Below are 16,597 nucleotides of genomic sequence, written 5' to 3'. Positions count from 1 at the left end.
GAAAGAGAGCATGATTCTCCTGATTGGAGAAAAGAGCTCTCTCCTGGAGATACAAGAAAGAAAAATATTTAGAGAGGTGTGTCAGACTCTTAGAAAACAGGAAAGGGGGAGCATCATGATGGCTGTCCTTAGCTTATTTCTTGTACATGATTAGATACATAAAAAAGCTGATGGCAGAGGAAGACCTTGTGGGTCCATCAAGTCCAGGGTAGTCACTATATAATCTATAGTTTTATCATTTCTCCTTCCTCCGCTTCCTCCTTCTGCACCTCCGGGCAGGTGGGGATGCTTCTTAACAAAACATTAGATCACAGCATTCTTCATTTTTTAGGAATGCTTATGAGGAATCTAATGGCATTCGTGGAAATCAGGATTTCCTCTGAAAAATGTTCTTTTACAGCAGTGTTTCTCAACCTTGACAATTTTAAGGCATGTGGACTTCAACTCCCAGAATTCCACAGCCAGCAATGCTGGCTGTGGAATTCTGGGAGTTGAAGTCCACATGCCTTAAAATTGTCAAGGTTGAGAAACACTGCTTTACAGCATGTCATTTTACTTTGCAACTAGCTTATATTTTAAGTCTAAAAAATTAAAAGTAGAGTGGGTCTTAAGGATGGCATCAATGAATCCTTCCTCCCTCCCTCCCTCCCTCCCTCCCTCCCTTCCTTCCTTCCTTCCTTCCTTCCTTCCTTCCTTCCTTCCTTCCTTCCTTCCACAGCCCCCTCTCACCTAAGCGATCCTGAGTGGTTTACAACTTTAAGGGGAGTGATTCTAATGACCAAATGTGATTAAGTCAAATTTGGAGCTTCTTAAGGCATTGGGCTTCTGAAAAAACAACACCCCAAATGAAGACTAAACTTCTCTATTTCCATGAACTAGAGACCAGCAGCTGAAACTGGGGTCAACAACATGAGATACGGATTAAAAAAGGCCAAGGGATGGGCAAACTCCCTTAATTCACCCCATAACAGGATCAGGTTCCATGTGACATCTGGCTTCTCATGTTTAAAAATTATTCTTACTGAAAAAAAAAGAAAAATATGTTTAATTAAATAAAGAGAGCCAGCTTTGGCCTCATCTGTATTTCCAGAATGACTCTGAGCCTCACAAGGGTCCTCTAAGCTTTCTTACAAAATAAAAATCACGACGTTTGCAAGAAGGATCGCTTCGGCTTTTTCCCCAAAGTGGTGATTTGCTCAGTGCAAAAAGGTCCTTCCAACCCCCCTCTATACAGGCAGATAGTATATGCAGGGGAGCATTCAATAATGTGTTTTCCTTCATCTGCAGATTGATGTTACAGTCTCTGCCACCATTTCTTTGCACGGCACAATTTGATTTGTTTCAAGCTGTGAGGTGAGGGTTTGAATGTAGATGGCTAAGAATGCAAACAGATGTTCCAGCGAAAAGCGCCATGTCCCCTCTGTTGGTTTAAGAAGGACGTCTGGACACATCATGCTAATCCCTGTTCTTCCCAAAGGTCTGCCTCCACCTTTCAAAGAATATCGCCCTTTGCACCTGATGTTAATTTTATTTTATGCCAAAAATATACCTACCTATTCCCCATGAAAACTTCCACGCATGTCTTTGCAACTTATCTCTTTTTTGAGCTGCTGCACGCAGCACTTTGTAGCATTCAATTGCAAGCAGCGGCATAACTGGTCTTGACATTTAATTAAAGCCGTAATGGTATTAATACATTAAAATATTTCTATTGGATTATACGCTTTTCATTATTGCCTTTTTTTTCCAAAGCAGCCCTTGCCTTTTGCTTTCTGTGGCAAAAAAGGAAGATCATCGCACTCTGATTTGAGCTCAGCAAAGCCTTTCTCAAAAAAAAAGAGAAAGAGAACTGATGGTTGTTTCTCATGCAAAACTCTAATATAAAATCTGAGCAGCCCCAGGACAAGGGATGCTTTCTTGCAGATAATGTTTTAACTTATGACTCTGAGAGGAGGAGGAGGAGGAGGAGAAGGAGGAGGAAGAGGAGGAGGCAATAACTGAAGGTGCTTCACTGGAATCATAATGAGAAATCAGAAGACCAAAAGATTATCAGGGTATTCTTAGCTTAATAGTAAAAGCAGCTGTATTGAAAGTTCTGTACTTTAAAAGTTAGAAGCAATTAAAAGTTAGAAGGAATCGAATAGGAAGTGAGTGCTTTTTAAATGCAACTTTTTGTAGTAATGAAAGCGTAGAGTAGCTTGAATTAAAGGCAAGAATCCTTTTAAACTTTTCTAAAGGCAAACATTTGCAAAAAACACTTTGCAGAGTGCGTTGGCCAGTGTGGAATCTCTCTCGAGAATTATTAAAATAGCCGCATCCTTCTGAAGGTTCAATGTAGCTGCATCAAAGGCTGTTCCTGGTTATCTATAGATGTGTGTACATGAACAGCTGTTCTGCTTCATGACAGCACAACAGCAATAGTGCCTTTGCATGCATATAAAGAAGCAGAGAACTGGGGAAAGACTTTGGAACAACTGTGACGAGTCTTTCCAAGGATGTGGCTGCCTTAATGCTCAAGGACCAATGCTTCAATCACAGGCCAACACGCTTCACTAAGTGCCCTTATTTAGGTCAAATTTTTAATGAGCTTCTGCATTAGCTGCTTTTGGTTCATCTCAACACGTCTTCTTTCTCCCACTGCTGATGAGGCATACCCGGCTAAAGCAGCTACTGGCCCTTTGCAACATTTCCCCAAGGCCTTGTAAAGCCTCCATGCAGCCTCCCAAAGGGCATCTATACTTGGATTGGAGATCACTAGGAAGTCTAGGCATGCAGAATAGACTGGAAAACTAAAACAAAATTCTTGGAAAAATGCATTGACAAATGACTCCTTTCCTTTCCTCCTGTCTAGAAAAATGTATTTTTGTATCTGTAGGAGAAAGCAGGCAAGGGCTGAGGGCAGAGTCAAGGGAGGACTCAGCCTAGAATCGCTATATGTCCACAAATGATCCAAATCCAGTCCCCCTTTGAATTCCATTAACTCTTTATCTAGAGCCAATTTGGTGTTGACCGTTGACTAGATTCTTGTGTATAGGCTTAATAATAAATCTTCTGAACCGGCACTTATGTGTGAGCCTGATTCTTTCCACCTGACATATCGATGCCATCTCCAGGTGTTTTTTTTTAAAATGTATTTAATTTATGAACTCTATTTATAAACTGCTGCCCAATCCTCTCAATGTCTTCAAAGCTGAAAGATTACAGTATAAAACCAAAAGTACAGGTATCTAATAACCAGAGTTGATATCACCCTTCCGTCAGTTGGGATGGAAAGCTTGCTGAAACAAAGCTTGTCTGAAGGGTATCTATAGCTTTTGAGACTTTTATCAGGATTCGTTTATTACAGCTAGCCAGGCATGGAAGATTTTCTTTTTCCCCGTTTTTGCTTTTCGGCAGAATTTTATTAGTGTATCTCTGCACAATGTAGCCGCAGGCACTTCAAATAAAATCAAAGATGCAGCAAGCTGCTCCCATGCAGGATTTTAAAAACAAAAAGGGCAGAAACCCACTTCTGAAATACCAGAATGAATAAATTCAGAAACAAAACGTTCTAGAGGGGAAAAGAGGATCAGTTGAATTTTGCAAGGATCTCCTCAATTCACGGTTGTGAGACTGCTGTGATCCATAGGTCCATGGAAGGAGGAAAGCTGGTCTGAAATGCTCACATCTTACGATGAAGTCAGCCTCAAAGATGGTGGAAGCCACTGTTAATATGCTTTCTTAAGTACTTCTAATGCTTTCTTAAGTACTTCCAAACCAGTGTTTCTCAACCTTGACAATTTTAAGGCATGTGGACTTCAACTCCCAGAATTCCACAGCCAGCATTGCTGGCTGTGGAATTCTGGGAGTTGAAATCCACATGCCTTAAAATTGTCAAGGTTGAGAAACACTGTAACCAAAACAAAGGGGTAGAGACAAATCCACCTTTGTATTATGTTCAAAATATTTAAGCTCTTTAGCTTCATTATTTGTATATCTAGTGAGAAGTCTGGTTTTACTTCATCTGGAACTGAATGACTGCTTCTTTTGTGCAGTACATTCAAAACAATTTTCTCCAACAAAACGTTCGATGGTCCCAGTTTTCAAAGTCCTGTATTACAACTGGAAAAACCATGCTATTGACCATATATATGTACCTTCTCCAAAGGGAGCAAACATCACTTTATTTCATGGCTACAGTCACCACCCCTGTCGATTTTTGAAGATAAGGCCTGCTACTATTTCAGCTTCTTCTCCATCTTTTTGCGTTACGTTGGCGTTGTCTTTAAAAAAAAATATCTTAAGATTCTGTTAAAAAAATGAGCTGACTTTTCAATGTCTTCTTTCATGGTCAATGAGAGATTCCTTCAGAGTTCCCTGATTTAGCCATCAAAATGGTATCAACAGCATATCTGGGACTGTTGATTCTTCCAGCAATTTTAATATCAACTTCTATTTCTACTAGTCCAGTATTTCTGACATGTTGTGCATCTAAGCTAAATGAATAAAGTGATGATACATAACCTTGGAAGACTCCTTTTTCAATTTTAAACAATACTTGTGCCATATTCCTTCCTGTTGCTTCCTGATCATCCTACAAATGCTGCAATAGGTGGTGGAGATCACCGGATGCATCTATCACTTTAATAACTATCCACAGTTTATTGTGGTTTGTGCAGTCAAAAGCCGTAGCGTAATCAATAATATCTTTTTGGAACTCCACTGCTTTTCCCATCATCTGGTGGAAGTTAACAATGAGATCTAGGATTCCTCTGCCTCTTCTGAATCCAGCTTGCACATCTGGCAATTCTTGTCCTGTGTATTGCTGAAGTCTGAATTACAAAATCTTGAGTATTATTTTACTAACATATGGGGTACATGCTAGCATTTGATAGTTGAATAGGGTGCCATAAGCAAACTGAAAACATGCCAGGGAAATGCTCTGTGGTTTGTTCTCTCCAGAAGAGGCTGATGTATGAGCTTTGCACAGTATGACCTATTAGTACTGTGGAGGGGGGGAAAAAAAAATCCTGTTTTTTTATTCTGCAATTTCTCACTCAATTGTTGAAAGAGAATTTGCTTTCAATATTTCCTTTAAAGGAAAACAGAACTACTGAGAAATTCTCACGAGACTAGCATGGTATTCTTACGCTTACTGAATTTAAAAATAATCAAGAGCTCTTTCTCTCTCTCTCAATGTGTACGAGTGCACATGTGTTTGTGTGTATGAACAGACTGTCCTTCACCATGAAAGCATTTCTCACTTTGAAAACTTCCCTTCCATCCATTTTTTTCCTCCGACTGGACAATGTGAAGAATTCAGAATGATGTGCAGGACGAAACAATACTATTATAGTAGCATATTCTCTGCTACTTCCAACAATGCCAGCTCAAAAAGTCACCAAGATAAATTTTAAAAAGCCAATCTCTTTCTCCCTATCTCTCTCTCCCTATATATCCTATCTCCATCCATCATCCATCCATCCATCCATCCATCCATCCATCCATCTATCTATCTATCTATCTATCTATCAACGGATGTAAACTAATCACAATGGATGGAAATTGACCAAAGAGAGAAGCAACCTAGAACTAAGGAGAAGCTTCCTGAAAGTTAGAACAATTAATCAGTGGAACAACCTACCTCCAGAAGTGGTGAATACTTCAACATTGGAAGTTTTTAAGAAGAGACTGGACAGCCATTTGTCTGAAATGGTATAGGCTCTCCTGCCTGAGTAGGGGGTTGGACTAGTTGACCTCTAAGGTCCCTTCCAACTTGTATTATTGTTGTTGTTGTTATTATTATTTCCATCCATCCATCCATCCATCCATCCATCCATCCATCCATCCATCCATCCATCCATCCATCCATCCATCTATCTATCTATCTATCTATCTATCTATCTATCTATCTATCTCTATGAAAAATGGAACCCTGATTCACAGATGAAAACTTTTGAGAAATTGCTGGGCAAATGTTGACACACTTTGACAATATGTTGCAATACTTGTTTCCAAGTCATGCATCAAGATAATTGCAGAAGCTGGTCCATGTAGACATATTTGCTGTTGAGGAAAGACCTGGTGTGCACTGACTAACCTGGTTTGAAGTGCTGATAGAGCTTTATACATGTAAATGAATCATTCCCAGGTACATATCAATAGTCTGTGAAATTGACTAAGTCATTTTTTAAAATAATGAAGCTGTTTTAAGAAACGACTCATATGGAGCCCCGGAAAATGTCTGATGACCTTATTTGGGATCTAAAGCTGAAAACATAAAGTTAGGATGGGGAATCCATGGGCCTCCATGTTGAAAACAGACTTAGCATCCACAATCAATATAACCAGACGTTAATTTCAGTGACACTTAAGAGGTGCAAAGATTCAATTTAGGACCTTCTACGTTGAAGATGCTTTGCTCCTGAGTTACGGTTCACGTAGAGACGGACTGCAAAAAGAAGGAAAGATCTATAAAAAGCTACTGATTATTGTTCTCTGATCTGGCATTCTTGACTCATCTTAGCTGGCTCTGCATTCAGTAGATAGAAACTCAAGATATTCCTACTTGGTTCTCGGATGCGGCATCCATTCAAGAGAAGGCAATTTAGCAATTATCTGCCACTCTTCTCCGTGCATTTGAGTGCTTCTAAGACACACAGCAGCAATAAAGATTCATGGGTGTACAAATCATTCCAATGGGCAGTCTCCATCATCTGCAACACATCTGCCAGTCTGGCATACAACCTGATTACTCTCCCATAATTTTCCTTCTTTGTTTTATTGTTTTTTTAAAAAACATCCATGTGGTTTTCATTTTGACTATTAAAAAAGAACCTGTGTTGATGGTTGGGGCTGACAGAAATTTATTTAAGCTGAATTCCGGACAGCCAGAGGAATTCTGCCCACACAAAAATTTAATTCAGTTCTACCCATAGTACAATTTGCTGACAGATGCATACAACTATTTAGGATCGGTGTATATAAATGGCCTATCAACCAGTTATCTCTAAGATGGCTAATAAGACATACTAAAATAATTACACTTCTTATCAAACTTTCCAGATTAAGCACTGTAGCTATACTGATTACAGGTAGTCCTTGAATTACAACGACACTAGAAAAAAGTGACAATGACAGTTGTGACCTTTCTAGCATCCTCATGATCATGTGATCAAAATTCAGATGCTTGGCAACTGGTTCATATTTATGACCGTTGCTGTGTCCTGGGGTCATGTGATCACCTTTTGTGACCTTCTGACAAGCAAAGTCAATGGGGGAAGCCAGATTCACTTAACAACTGGATCACTAACTTATCAACTGCATTGATTCACTTAACAACTTGAGGCAAGAAATGTCATAAAACGGGGCAAAATTCACTTAACAAATGTCTCAACAACAGAAATGTTAGGCTCAATTATGGTCGTAAGTTGAGGACTATCCGTTATCAGCAAAAAGGAGTAATAACTTGGAAAGGAGACTAACTACTAGAATAATACAAGTGTGGTTCAGAAGAAACTCCACCTAAAAATTGTAAGGAAGAAGCAAGCCAAACTTTTTTGGAGAGGAGTTCCAAGTGGCAAGGAGTTCCACAGAGAAGGTTCCCTCTTGCCTCCCATTCGTCATTTTTTAGACCTCAAATCAAATGAACAGACCTCAACAGACAGAACTGGTAAGAGGGTCTGTAGAAGGTCCTGAGAGACTATTCCGTTTTCCCAACTGGTCACCTTCCAACGATTTTGGAACTACAAATCCCTTGAATTTCGGGTCAGCATGGAACTCTTGTGTTTGCAGTTCCAATGTCTGGGAGGAGACCAGACTGAGTTAAGACCAAAGATGGCGCTCTAAAGGTCTAAGCCAGCACTGGGAGCTGAGCTGCAGAAGAACTATAATGTAAACCACCAGGCCTCGATTATGTAACCTTCAAATCCACTGTTTCTCAACCTTGGCAACTTTAAGATGTGTGGACTTCAACTCCCAGAATTCCACAGCTGTGGAATTCTGGGAGTTGAAGTCCACACATCTTAAAGTTGCCATGGTTGAGGAAAAGCTGTTCTAATTGGTCCAGCTTGAATCATATGCAATTTCTGAGCGCACTACAACGGCTAACACTACACGGACCGTAATATTTCCAAATTGGCAATGTTCCTGGACATTTTACGAGGCCGTTCCGAATCATCTAAAAACTCTTCTGGAGGACCAAACGCTGAAGATCACGAAGGGAGACTGAAATGAGGCATGTACAGGTTGTCCTCAACTTACAACAGTTCTTTTAGTGATCGCTCAAAGTTACCCTGGCACTGAAAACAGTGACTGATGACCATTTTCAAACTTACGACCGTTGCAGCATCCCATGGTCATGTAATCAAAATTCGGACGCTTGACAACTGACTCATATTTATGGCGGTTGCAGCGTCCCGGGGTCACGTGATTCCCCTCTTGCGGCCTTCTGACGAGCAAAGTCAATGGGGAAGCCAGATTCACTTAACAACCGTTTTACTAACTTAACAACCTTTACGACAGGGAAGGTTGTAAAATGGGGCAAAACTCCCTTAACAACTGTCTCACTTAGCAACGGAAATTTGGGCCTAAAATGGAGGTGGTTAAAATAACAACAACAACAACAACAACAATAATGATAAAGTTGGAAGGGACCTTAGGGGTCATCTAGTCAAAACCCCTGCTCAGGCAGGAAACCCTACACCATTTTGGACAAATGGCTGTCCAGTTTCTTCTTAAAAACTTCCAGCGTTGGCGCATTCACCGCTTCTGGAGACAGGTTGTTCCACTGGTTAATTGTTCTAACTGTCAGGAAGTTTCTCCTTAGTTCTAGGTTGCTTCTCTCTTTGGTTAGTTTCCACCCGTTGCTCCTTCAGGCGCTTTGGAAAATAGCTTGACTCCCTCTTCTTTGTGGCAGCGCCTGAGATATTGGAACTCTGCTATCATGTCCCCCCTCGTCCTTCTCTTCGTTAAACTACTAGACATACCCAATTCCAGCAAGCGTTCCTTATATGTTTTAGCCTCCAGTCCCCTAATCATCTTCGTTGCTCTTCTCTTAGAGTCTCAACATTTTTTACATCATGGTGACCAAAACTGGATGCAGTATTCCAAGTGTGGCCTTACCAAGGCATTGTAAAGTGGTATCACGTGATCTTGATTCTATCCCTCTGTTAATGCAGCCTAGCATTGTGTTGGCTTTTTTGGCAGCTGCAGCACACTGCTGGCTCAAATTTAAATTATTGTCCACTAGGACTCCGAGATGCCTCTCACAGTTACTACTATTGAGCAAGGTACCCCCTATACTATATCTGTACATTTGGTTTTTCTTGCCTAAATGTAGAACCTTGCTTTTTTGTTAGATAGCTGTATGAGGACTAGCCATATGCAAACTGCGGATAAAGTCTCCCTCAAAGATCTATCCGAGGTCTCCTGGAAAGGTAGGAAAGGTACAAATGCAGTTTGACTTCACAGATCCATTTTCTTAGATATTAAACCCCAAAATGGCAGCCGATAAAACCGTAGCAAAACCTGTTTGCACTGAAGGTACCTTCGGTTGAGCAGTTCTGCCCACAAGCTGTCTGTAGGATATAGAACATCTCTCGGGCATGCTTGCCACCTTGAAGCAGAGCGATCGGAAGCAGAAAAAAGGAAAAAAAACAAAACAGAAAACAACCAAGGTAACAGAATGCAAAAGGAAATAAAAAGCACCGGAGAGAAAAAAGAGAAAGAGAAAGAGAGAAATGAGGGACAGCTGATTAAAGTCGCCATCAAAATACATTTAGAAATGAGATTAGCAAATTACGGCCAGAGAATTTTAACGACAAGACAACATTAGGATCGCAAGTCAGTCACATATTATGGAAGAGGAGGGGGGGGGAAAAAAAACAAAAACAATCCAGCCATATAGCTTAGCTAAGGCATCAAAACCAAAACGTGAAAAAGGTAGTTATATTAAATTAGCCATGTCAATCCCTTGTTAGTTTTCTCTAACCCAAATCTGTGCAATGCTATTTTCCACTCAGGGCCAAGATGGCCTCCAGGCTCGACGTACCAACGATGTCAAACCACAAGGGGATGTTAGCAGGTTGCACGGAGACCACGCCGACAATTTCTGTCACCCGGTCACTTTCCATGATGGTGAAGTTATAGAAGGGATCGTCGAAAGTCAGAGGAACGAGGGACGGGGGTGGTTTCTTAATCCATTCAATGTGGAGGCGAGCTGTAGAAGACTTCTGGGGCCGTCCGTTGTCAACTGCTTTGATCTGTTAGACAAGGGAGACAGAGAGGACACTTTAGCACACTTCTCTAGGCAAAGCTTTCATCTCTGTTTTGCTTTCAAAATGGTCCCTCGTTTTTAATTCCTACGCTCATGAGATGGATGGCATTTTTTCTGTATTATACTACAAGCAAACTAAGGGTGACATGATAGCAGTGCTCCAATATCTAAGGGGCTGCCACAAAGAAAAGGGAGTCAAGCTATTCTCCAAAGCACCTGAACACAGGACAAGAAGTAATGGATGGAAACGAACCAAAGAGAGAAGCAACCTAGAACTAAGGAGACATTTTCTGACAGATAGAACATTTCATCAGTTGAATGAGTTGTCTCCAAAATATAAGATACGATATGATACGATACGATACGATACGGTAAGGTAAGGTAAGGTAAGATAAGATGATAAGATACCGTAAATGCCGGCGTATAAGGCGACTTCCGCGAGCGCTGAAATCAGCGCTAAAGACGGGGGTTGTCTTATACGCCGAGTCGTCTTATACGCCAGAAATACTGGTAGTTTCCGGCGTATAAGACGACGTTCTAGGAATGCGGCCCAGCTATAAAGACGGGGGTCGTCTTATACGCCGGGTCGCCTTGTACGCCGGCATTTACAGTAACCTTTATTGTCATTTTTTCTTGTGGGCACAATGGCACACATTAAAAATGAAATTTAGTTGCTTACTCTCAAAGTGTACACATACATAACACACATTTAAAACATACTATGTACAGCATATGTATAGACCTACACCCTTACATATAAGTAAAATATACATATTATTCATTGTCCATCTTGAATACATAACGGAAGGAGGAAGCTTGAGAGTTCACAAGGTTAATGCTGTATGGAATGAAACTATGTCTGAATCTGGATGTTCTGCTTCGGATACCACGAAGCCCCCTCCTCCCAGAAGGTAACAAGGAAAACAGGTCGTGAAGAGGATGTGTCTTGTCCCAGATTATCTTACGGACCCTGCTCAAGCAGCGCTTCTGTGCTATGTCCTGGATAGGAGGGAGGGAACTTCCAATGATCTTTTCGGCCATCCTCACCACTCTCTGCACCACCTTCCTGTCTGAAGCAGTGACACTTCTAAACCAGACGGTGATGCTGTATGACAGGATGCTACAGCATCACCATCTGGTTTAGAAGCATCACTGCTTCAGACAGGAAGGCAGAGGTTGTGGGTGCTCCAACCCTGAAGGTTTTTAAGAAGAGACTGGACAGCCATTTGTCTGAAATGGTATAGGGTTTTCTGCTTGAGCAGGGGTCGGACTAGAAGACCTCCAGGATCCCTTCCAACTGTGTTATTTTGTCATCACATTTTGTACTTTTGGTGAAAACATTTAAGCCGGCAGGGTAGGTGACCAGTGATAGTGAAAGGGGAGAATATGGGCATTTTTCTTAAAATATTTTTGGAAGAAACAAGGACCAGAGCGAAGTAACAAATATTGACAAGATTCCAAAGTGTGTGGAATCAGGACTTCCAGGGCAAGTAATTTTGATGGATGTGCTTGGTATTTAAATCTAATCAAAGACCACTAGTTTGTGTTATTTTGCTGTCAGGGGTGAGGGGGGAGGATATATGTCTGCAAAAGATTTCTGAACATGTTGTTCTTCCAATCAATTTATGTTATTATCTTTTTTAACTTGAGATTGAGCCCAACCGAAGTTGAAGAGTTTTGCAAGTGCAATCTTTGGTTTCCTTTCATTGTTGGTAAGCAAGTCCTTAACTTACAACCACTTGTCTAATGACCATTTGAAGTTATGGTAGCACTAAAAAAAACTGACTTTGGCCCTTGCATTTGACTGTTGTAGAATCCCTGCAGTCATATGATCAAAATTCAAGTGCTTGGCAACTGGGGGTGAGCTGGTTTTACTCAATGACCGTAGCAAAAAGGCTGTAAGATCAGGCGTGATTCACTTAATGACAGCATTGCTTAGTGATGGAAGCTCCAGTGCCAATTGTGGTTGTAAGTCAAGGATTACATGTATTAAAAAAGCTGTGGTGGGGCAGTGGTTAGAATACAGTATTGCAGGCTAACTCTGCGCACAGCTAGGAGTTTGATCCTGACCGGCTCAAGGTTTACTCAGCCTTCCATCCTTCCATGTTCGGTAAAATGAGGACTCAAATAGTTGGGGGCAACAGGATGACACTGTAAACTGCCCAGAGGGTACTGTAAAGCAGTATGGAGTGGTATATAAGTCTAAGTCAGGGGTCTTCAAACTTGGCCCTTTTATGACTTGTGGACCAGCTCCCAGAATTCCTCAGCCAGCAATAGTGGCTGAGGAATTCTGGGAGTTGGTCCACAAGTCATAAAAAGGCCAAGTTTGAAGACCCCTGGTCTAAGGGCTATTGCTATTGCTATTCTCTTTAACAAGCCTTCCAACCCACAACACAGATAATTCTGAATAAAGCAGGGCTGGAGGACTTGAGTTAAACCCAAAACCTGATTAAAGGTCGAATCTTCATAGGAATCAAGGTTGAGGTTAGATCTTGTTAAACTTCTTTACATCCCATTTAACACGAAAATAACCCATTTGGGGGGCTGATACAACATACTCAACCTTAGGCTTGTCATAATTTCAAACAGTCGTTAAGCGATCAGTCGTAAGCCGAGGACTACCCCCTTATATAACTTATTAATTTAGGAGAGAAAAAAAACCAAACTCTAATCAAAGTCAACACTGGCCACGCTTCACATCTTGTATGAAGCAGCAACTAAGTATTCATCAGACCTGATTAAGCACTTTGAGGAAACTGTCTTGCTTGCCGTTGAACTAGTTCCCAAGAAGCAAAGTTCATTTGTTACACAGAGTGAGTTGTGAAAAGCCACCTGCTTAGACTGTAATTTGCTGCCACCACGCAACCACTGTTATGGCTTTTAAATCAGAGGCACCAGAGAAGGCATGCTGTCGACCTCGTGACACACCAGCAGACACCTGTGCCCACTTAACCCTTCACCACTTGCCATCCAATTAAGTTCCTGTGAATTCCTTCCAATAATGAAGAAGGCAGATTCCAATTAATCTCTCGTGCATAGGCCATCCAGCCAACTATTTTTCATATTCAATAAGAGTGAAACAAATATTGAGTCTTAAAAGTACATTTGATTTGAATGGAGATACCTGAATTCAACTGACTTGAAAATCCAGGTCAAAAATTGAAAATCCATCAGGGGCGCAATGGCTCAACGATTGAAGACACTGAGCTTGTTAGATGGGAAAGTGATAGACCGGGTTCGACACCAGAGCAATGTGCGATGGGGTGAGCTCCCGTTCCTTGCCCACCTAGCAGTTTGAAAGCATGCAAATCCAAGTAGGTAAATAGGTACCACTTTGGCGGGAAAGTAACAGTGTTCCGTGCACCTCAGCACATAGTCATGTTGGCCACATGACCACAGAAATGTCCTCAGACCAGGGGTCCTCAGCTTTTCTGGCTTAGGAATTCTGGGAGTTGAAGTCCACAAGTCTTAAAAGTTGCCAAGGTTGAAGACCCCCGTCTTCAGACAATGCTGGCTCCCTCGGCTAAGCGCTGCCCCCTAGAGCCAGACATGACTGGACAGGGGAAACTTTTACTTTGACCTGAATTCAACTTACTTGACAATCCAGTTCTTAACTTGAGGGTTCAAGACAAGCAAACTGTTGCTAATGAAAACTTGTGCTACAGGTAGTCCTCGATGTACGACCAAAATTGGGCCTGGATTTCTGATTTGTAAGTCATTATCATTGTAACTCAAGGCATCTGTCTGACCGTACCTGATCTTACAACATTTTTTTCAGTGGTTAAGTGAATCTGCGTAGTCAATAAATAAACCAACGTGGTTAAACAAATACAGTATTCCTAAGTGGAGCCCTATTCTTCTGAATGACAAAAAAATGCTGGAAACTGACAAAAAAAACCCTGCAAATTGTGGTCACGTGACCATGGTATTGTGCAGCCAATTGGAAAGGTGAGCCAGTTGCCAAGCACCTGAATTGGTTCTTCACATGAACATAATATATGTATGGATGTATGCCAAATATGTATGTATGTATAATACATATGTGGTGTGTGTGTGAGGAATGACATTTTACGATGGCTAGAAATGCTTTATGGGCTGTAAAACATTTGTTCTGGGCCCATCATTATTTGTTGTTAAGTGACTAATTGTGAGTCGAGAACTTAATAATAATAATAATAATAGTAAAGTTGGAAGGGACCTTGGAGGTCATCTAGTCCAACCCCCTGCTCGGGCAGGAAACCCTACACCATTTCGGACAAATGGCTGTCCAGTCTCTTCTTAAAAAATTCCAGTGTTGGAGCATTTACTTCTTCTGGAGGCAAGCTGTTCCACTGATTAATTGTTCTCACTGTCAGGAAGTTTCTCCTTAGTTCTAGGTTGCTTCTCTCCTTGATTAGTTTCCACCCGTTGCTTCTTGTCCTGCCTTCAGGTGCTTTGGAGAATAGCTTAATTCCTCTTCTTTATGGCAGCCCCTGAGATATTGGAATACTGCTATCATGTCCCCCCTTGTCCTTCTCTTCGTTAAACTAGACATACCCAATTCTAGCAACCGTTCCTTATATGTTTTAGCCTCCAGTCCCCTAATCATCTTTGTTGCTCTTCTCTGTACTCTTTCTAGAGTCTCAACATCTTTTTTACATCGTGGTGATCAAAACTGGATGCAGTATTCCAAGTGTGGCCTTACCAAGGCATTAAAGAGTGGTATTAATACTTCACGTGATCTTGATTCTATCCCTCTGTTAATGCAGCCTAGCACTGTGTTAGCTTTTTTGGCAGCTGCAGCACAGTGCTGACTCATATTTAAGTAATTGTCCACTAGGACTCCGAGGTCCCTCTCACAGTTACTACTATTGAGCATGGTGCCACCTAAAAACAGTAAAACCTGCTCTTAAATCAAAGAAGTAAAACTAAGGCTTATTCCAGTATTGAAGGCTTACAGTTAAGATATCATAGCTCCCAGCAGTGAACTGCTTTCGCGATGAAACCATTCCAGTCTTGGGGTCAATGAAGAACTTGGCGTCTTCGTTTCCATCCACAATACTGTAGGAGATCTCCGCGTTGGGGCCTTCATCCTTGTCGAAGGCAAAAGCTCGGTATATGGGCTCCCCTCTCTTCTTTCGGTCCCTCTCAGGCAATTTGATCTGATAGACTTTCTCTGGGAATTGAGGCTTGTTATCGTTTTCATCCAGAACTTGGACCACCAGCCATACGGTAGACTGCTTGGGAGAGACTGCTCCATCTGTTACGGTAACCTGAAATGGAAAGAGTAGCGATATAAGGAACAACAACAACAAAAGCTTAATAATAATAATAGTAGTAGTAAAGTTGGAAGGAACCTTGGAGGTCATCTAGTCCAACCCCCTGCTCGGGCAGGAAACCCTACACCATTTTGGACAAGTGGCTGTCCAGTCTCTTCTTAAAAACTTCCAGTGTTGGAGCATTTACTGCTTCTGGAGGCAAGCTGTTCCACTGATTAATTGTTCTCACTGTCAGGAAGTTTCTCCTTAGTTCTAGGTTGCTTCTCTCCTTAATTAGTTTCCACCCGTTGCTTCTTGTCCTGCCTTCATGTGCTTTGGAAAATAGCTTGATTCCCTCTTCTTTATGGCAGCCCTTGAGATATTGGAATACTGCTATCATGTCCCCCCTTGTCCTTCTCTTCGTTAAACTAGACATACCCAATTCTAGCAACCGTTCCTTATATGTTTTAGCCTCCAGTCCCCTCCAGTCTCCAGTGCACAGAGCCATTCCTAGTAAAAAGTTGAAATGGAATATAAATAAATATGAACAAAACAGTCAACCGCCTCAAACATCCTGTTTGGGATTTGAAACAAAAGCTTTGAGCTCCACAAAGTGGGGAGATCTGAATTCAGAGCAGAATGGTCCAAACCCGAGATGCTTAAAATTCAAAATATTTTGCGCATCCACATAGATCGTCCACCCTACTGTATTTCCTTCCATTAACTTTTCTTACATAATTTTACAGGAGGGAGTCCTCAATTTATGATTGGTTGAAATTAGAATGGATATCATCACAGCTAGTTACTACCTGTTTCTGAAGTTGCAATGGCCAATTCTGTCCCGGGGTGTGTGTGTCACATGATTGTATTTTGGGTACTTTGGAGGCATCTGTGGTGTCCTGAGGTGATTTGTGATTTTTGTTCTGCTGGTTTCTGATGTTTACATACAATTTTTCCCATTGGGCAAAATGGATTCACTTAATGACTGTAATGCTTACTTAATAACTGCCACATTTGCTTAATGACCACACCCCAAAATCTAAAAATTGTATCTGTTGCCTCAACTTATGACCACAATTCCTGACTCAAATGTGATTATAAGTCA

At 41.3% G+C, this 16,597-nt stretch overlaps 1 protein-coding gene across 12 annotated transcripts in view; it reads right to left on the bottom strand.

Moving 5' to 3' along the window:
• The window catches only part of FAT3 (FAT atypical cadherin 3), a 550,618-nt gene that overhangs the window by 155,835 nt on the left and 378,186 nt on the right, over positions 1-16,597 (bottom strand). For 9 of the 12 annotated variants that reach the window (XM_039325844.1, XM_039325847.1, XM_039325850.1 and 6 more), the window contains 3 exons: positions 15,193-15,507; positions 10,031-10,241; positions 9,527-9,595 (listed from right to left, as the gene is read on the bottom strand). In XM_039325844.1, coding sequence (XP_039181778.1) covers positions 9,527-9,595; positions 10,031-10,241; positions 15,193-15,507 — 595 coding nt within the window. The remainder of the gene's footprint in view (positions 1-9,526; positions 9,596-10,030; positions 10,242-15,192; positions 15,508-16,597) is intronic. The other 3 variants (XM_039325851.1, XM_039325853.1, XM_039325854.1) reach the window with 1 other exon arrangement.

This window comes from Crotalus tigris, unplaced genomic scaffold (genome assembly GCF_016545835.1).
Source record: "Crotalus tigris isolate CLP2741 ecotype Arizona unplaced genomic scaffold, ASM1654583v1 scf7180000024339.11422700, whole genome shotgun sequence".
Classification (NCBI taxonomy): Eukaryota; Metazoa; Chordata; class Lepidosauria; order Squamata; family Viperidae; genus Crotalus; species Crotalus tigris.
The sequence above is the reverse complement of the archived record's forward strand: the minus strand, read 5'-3'. Positions and strand labels throughout refer to the sequence as shown.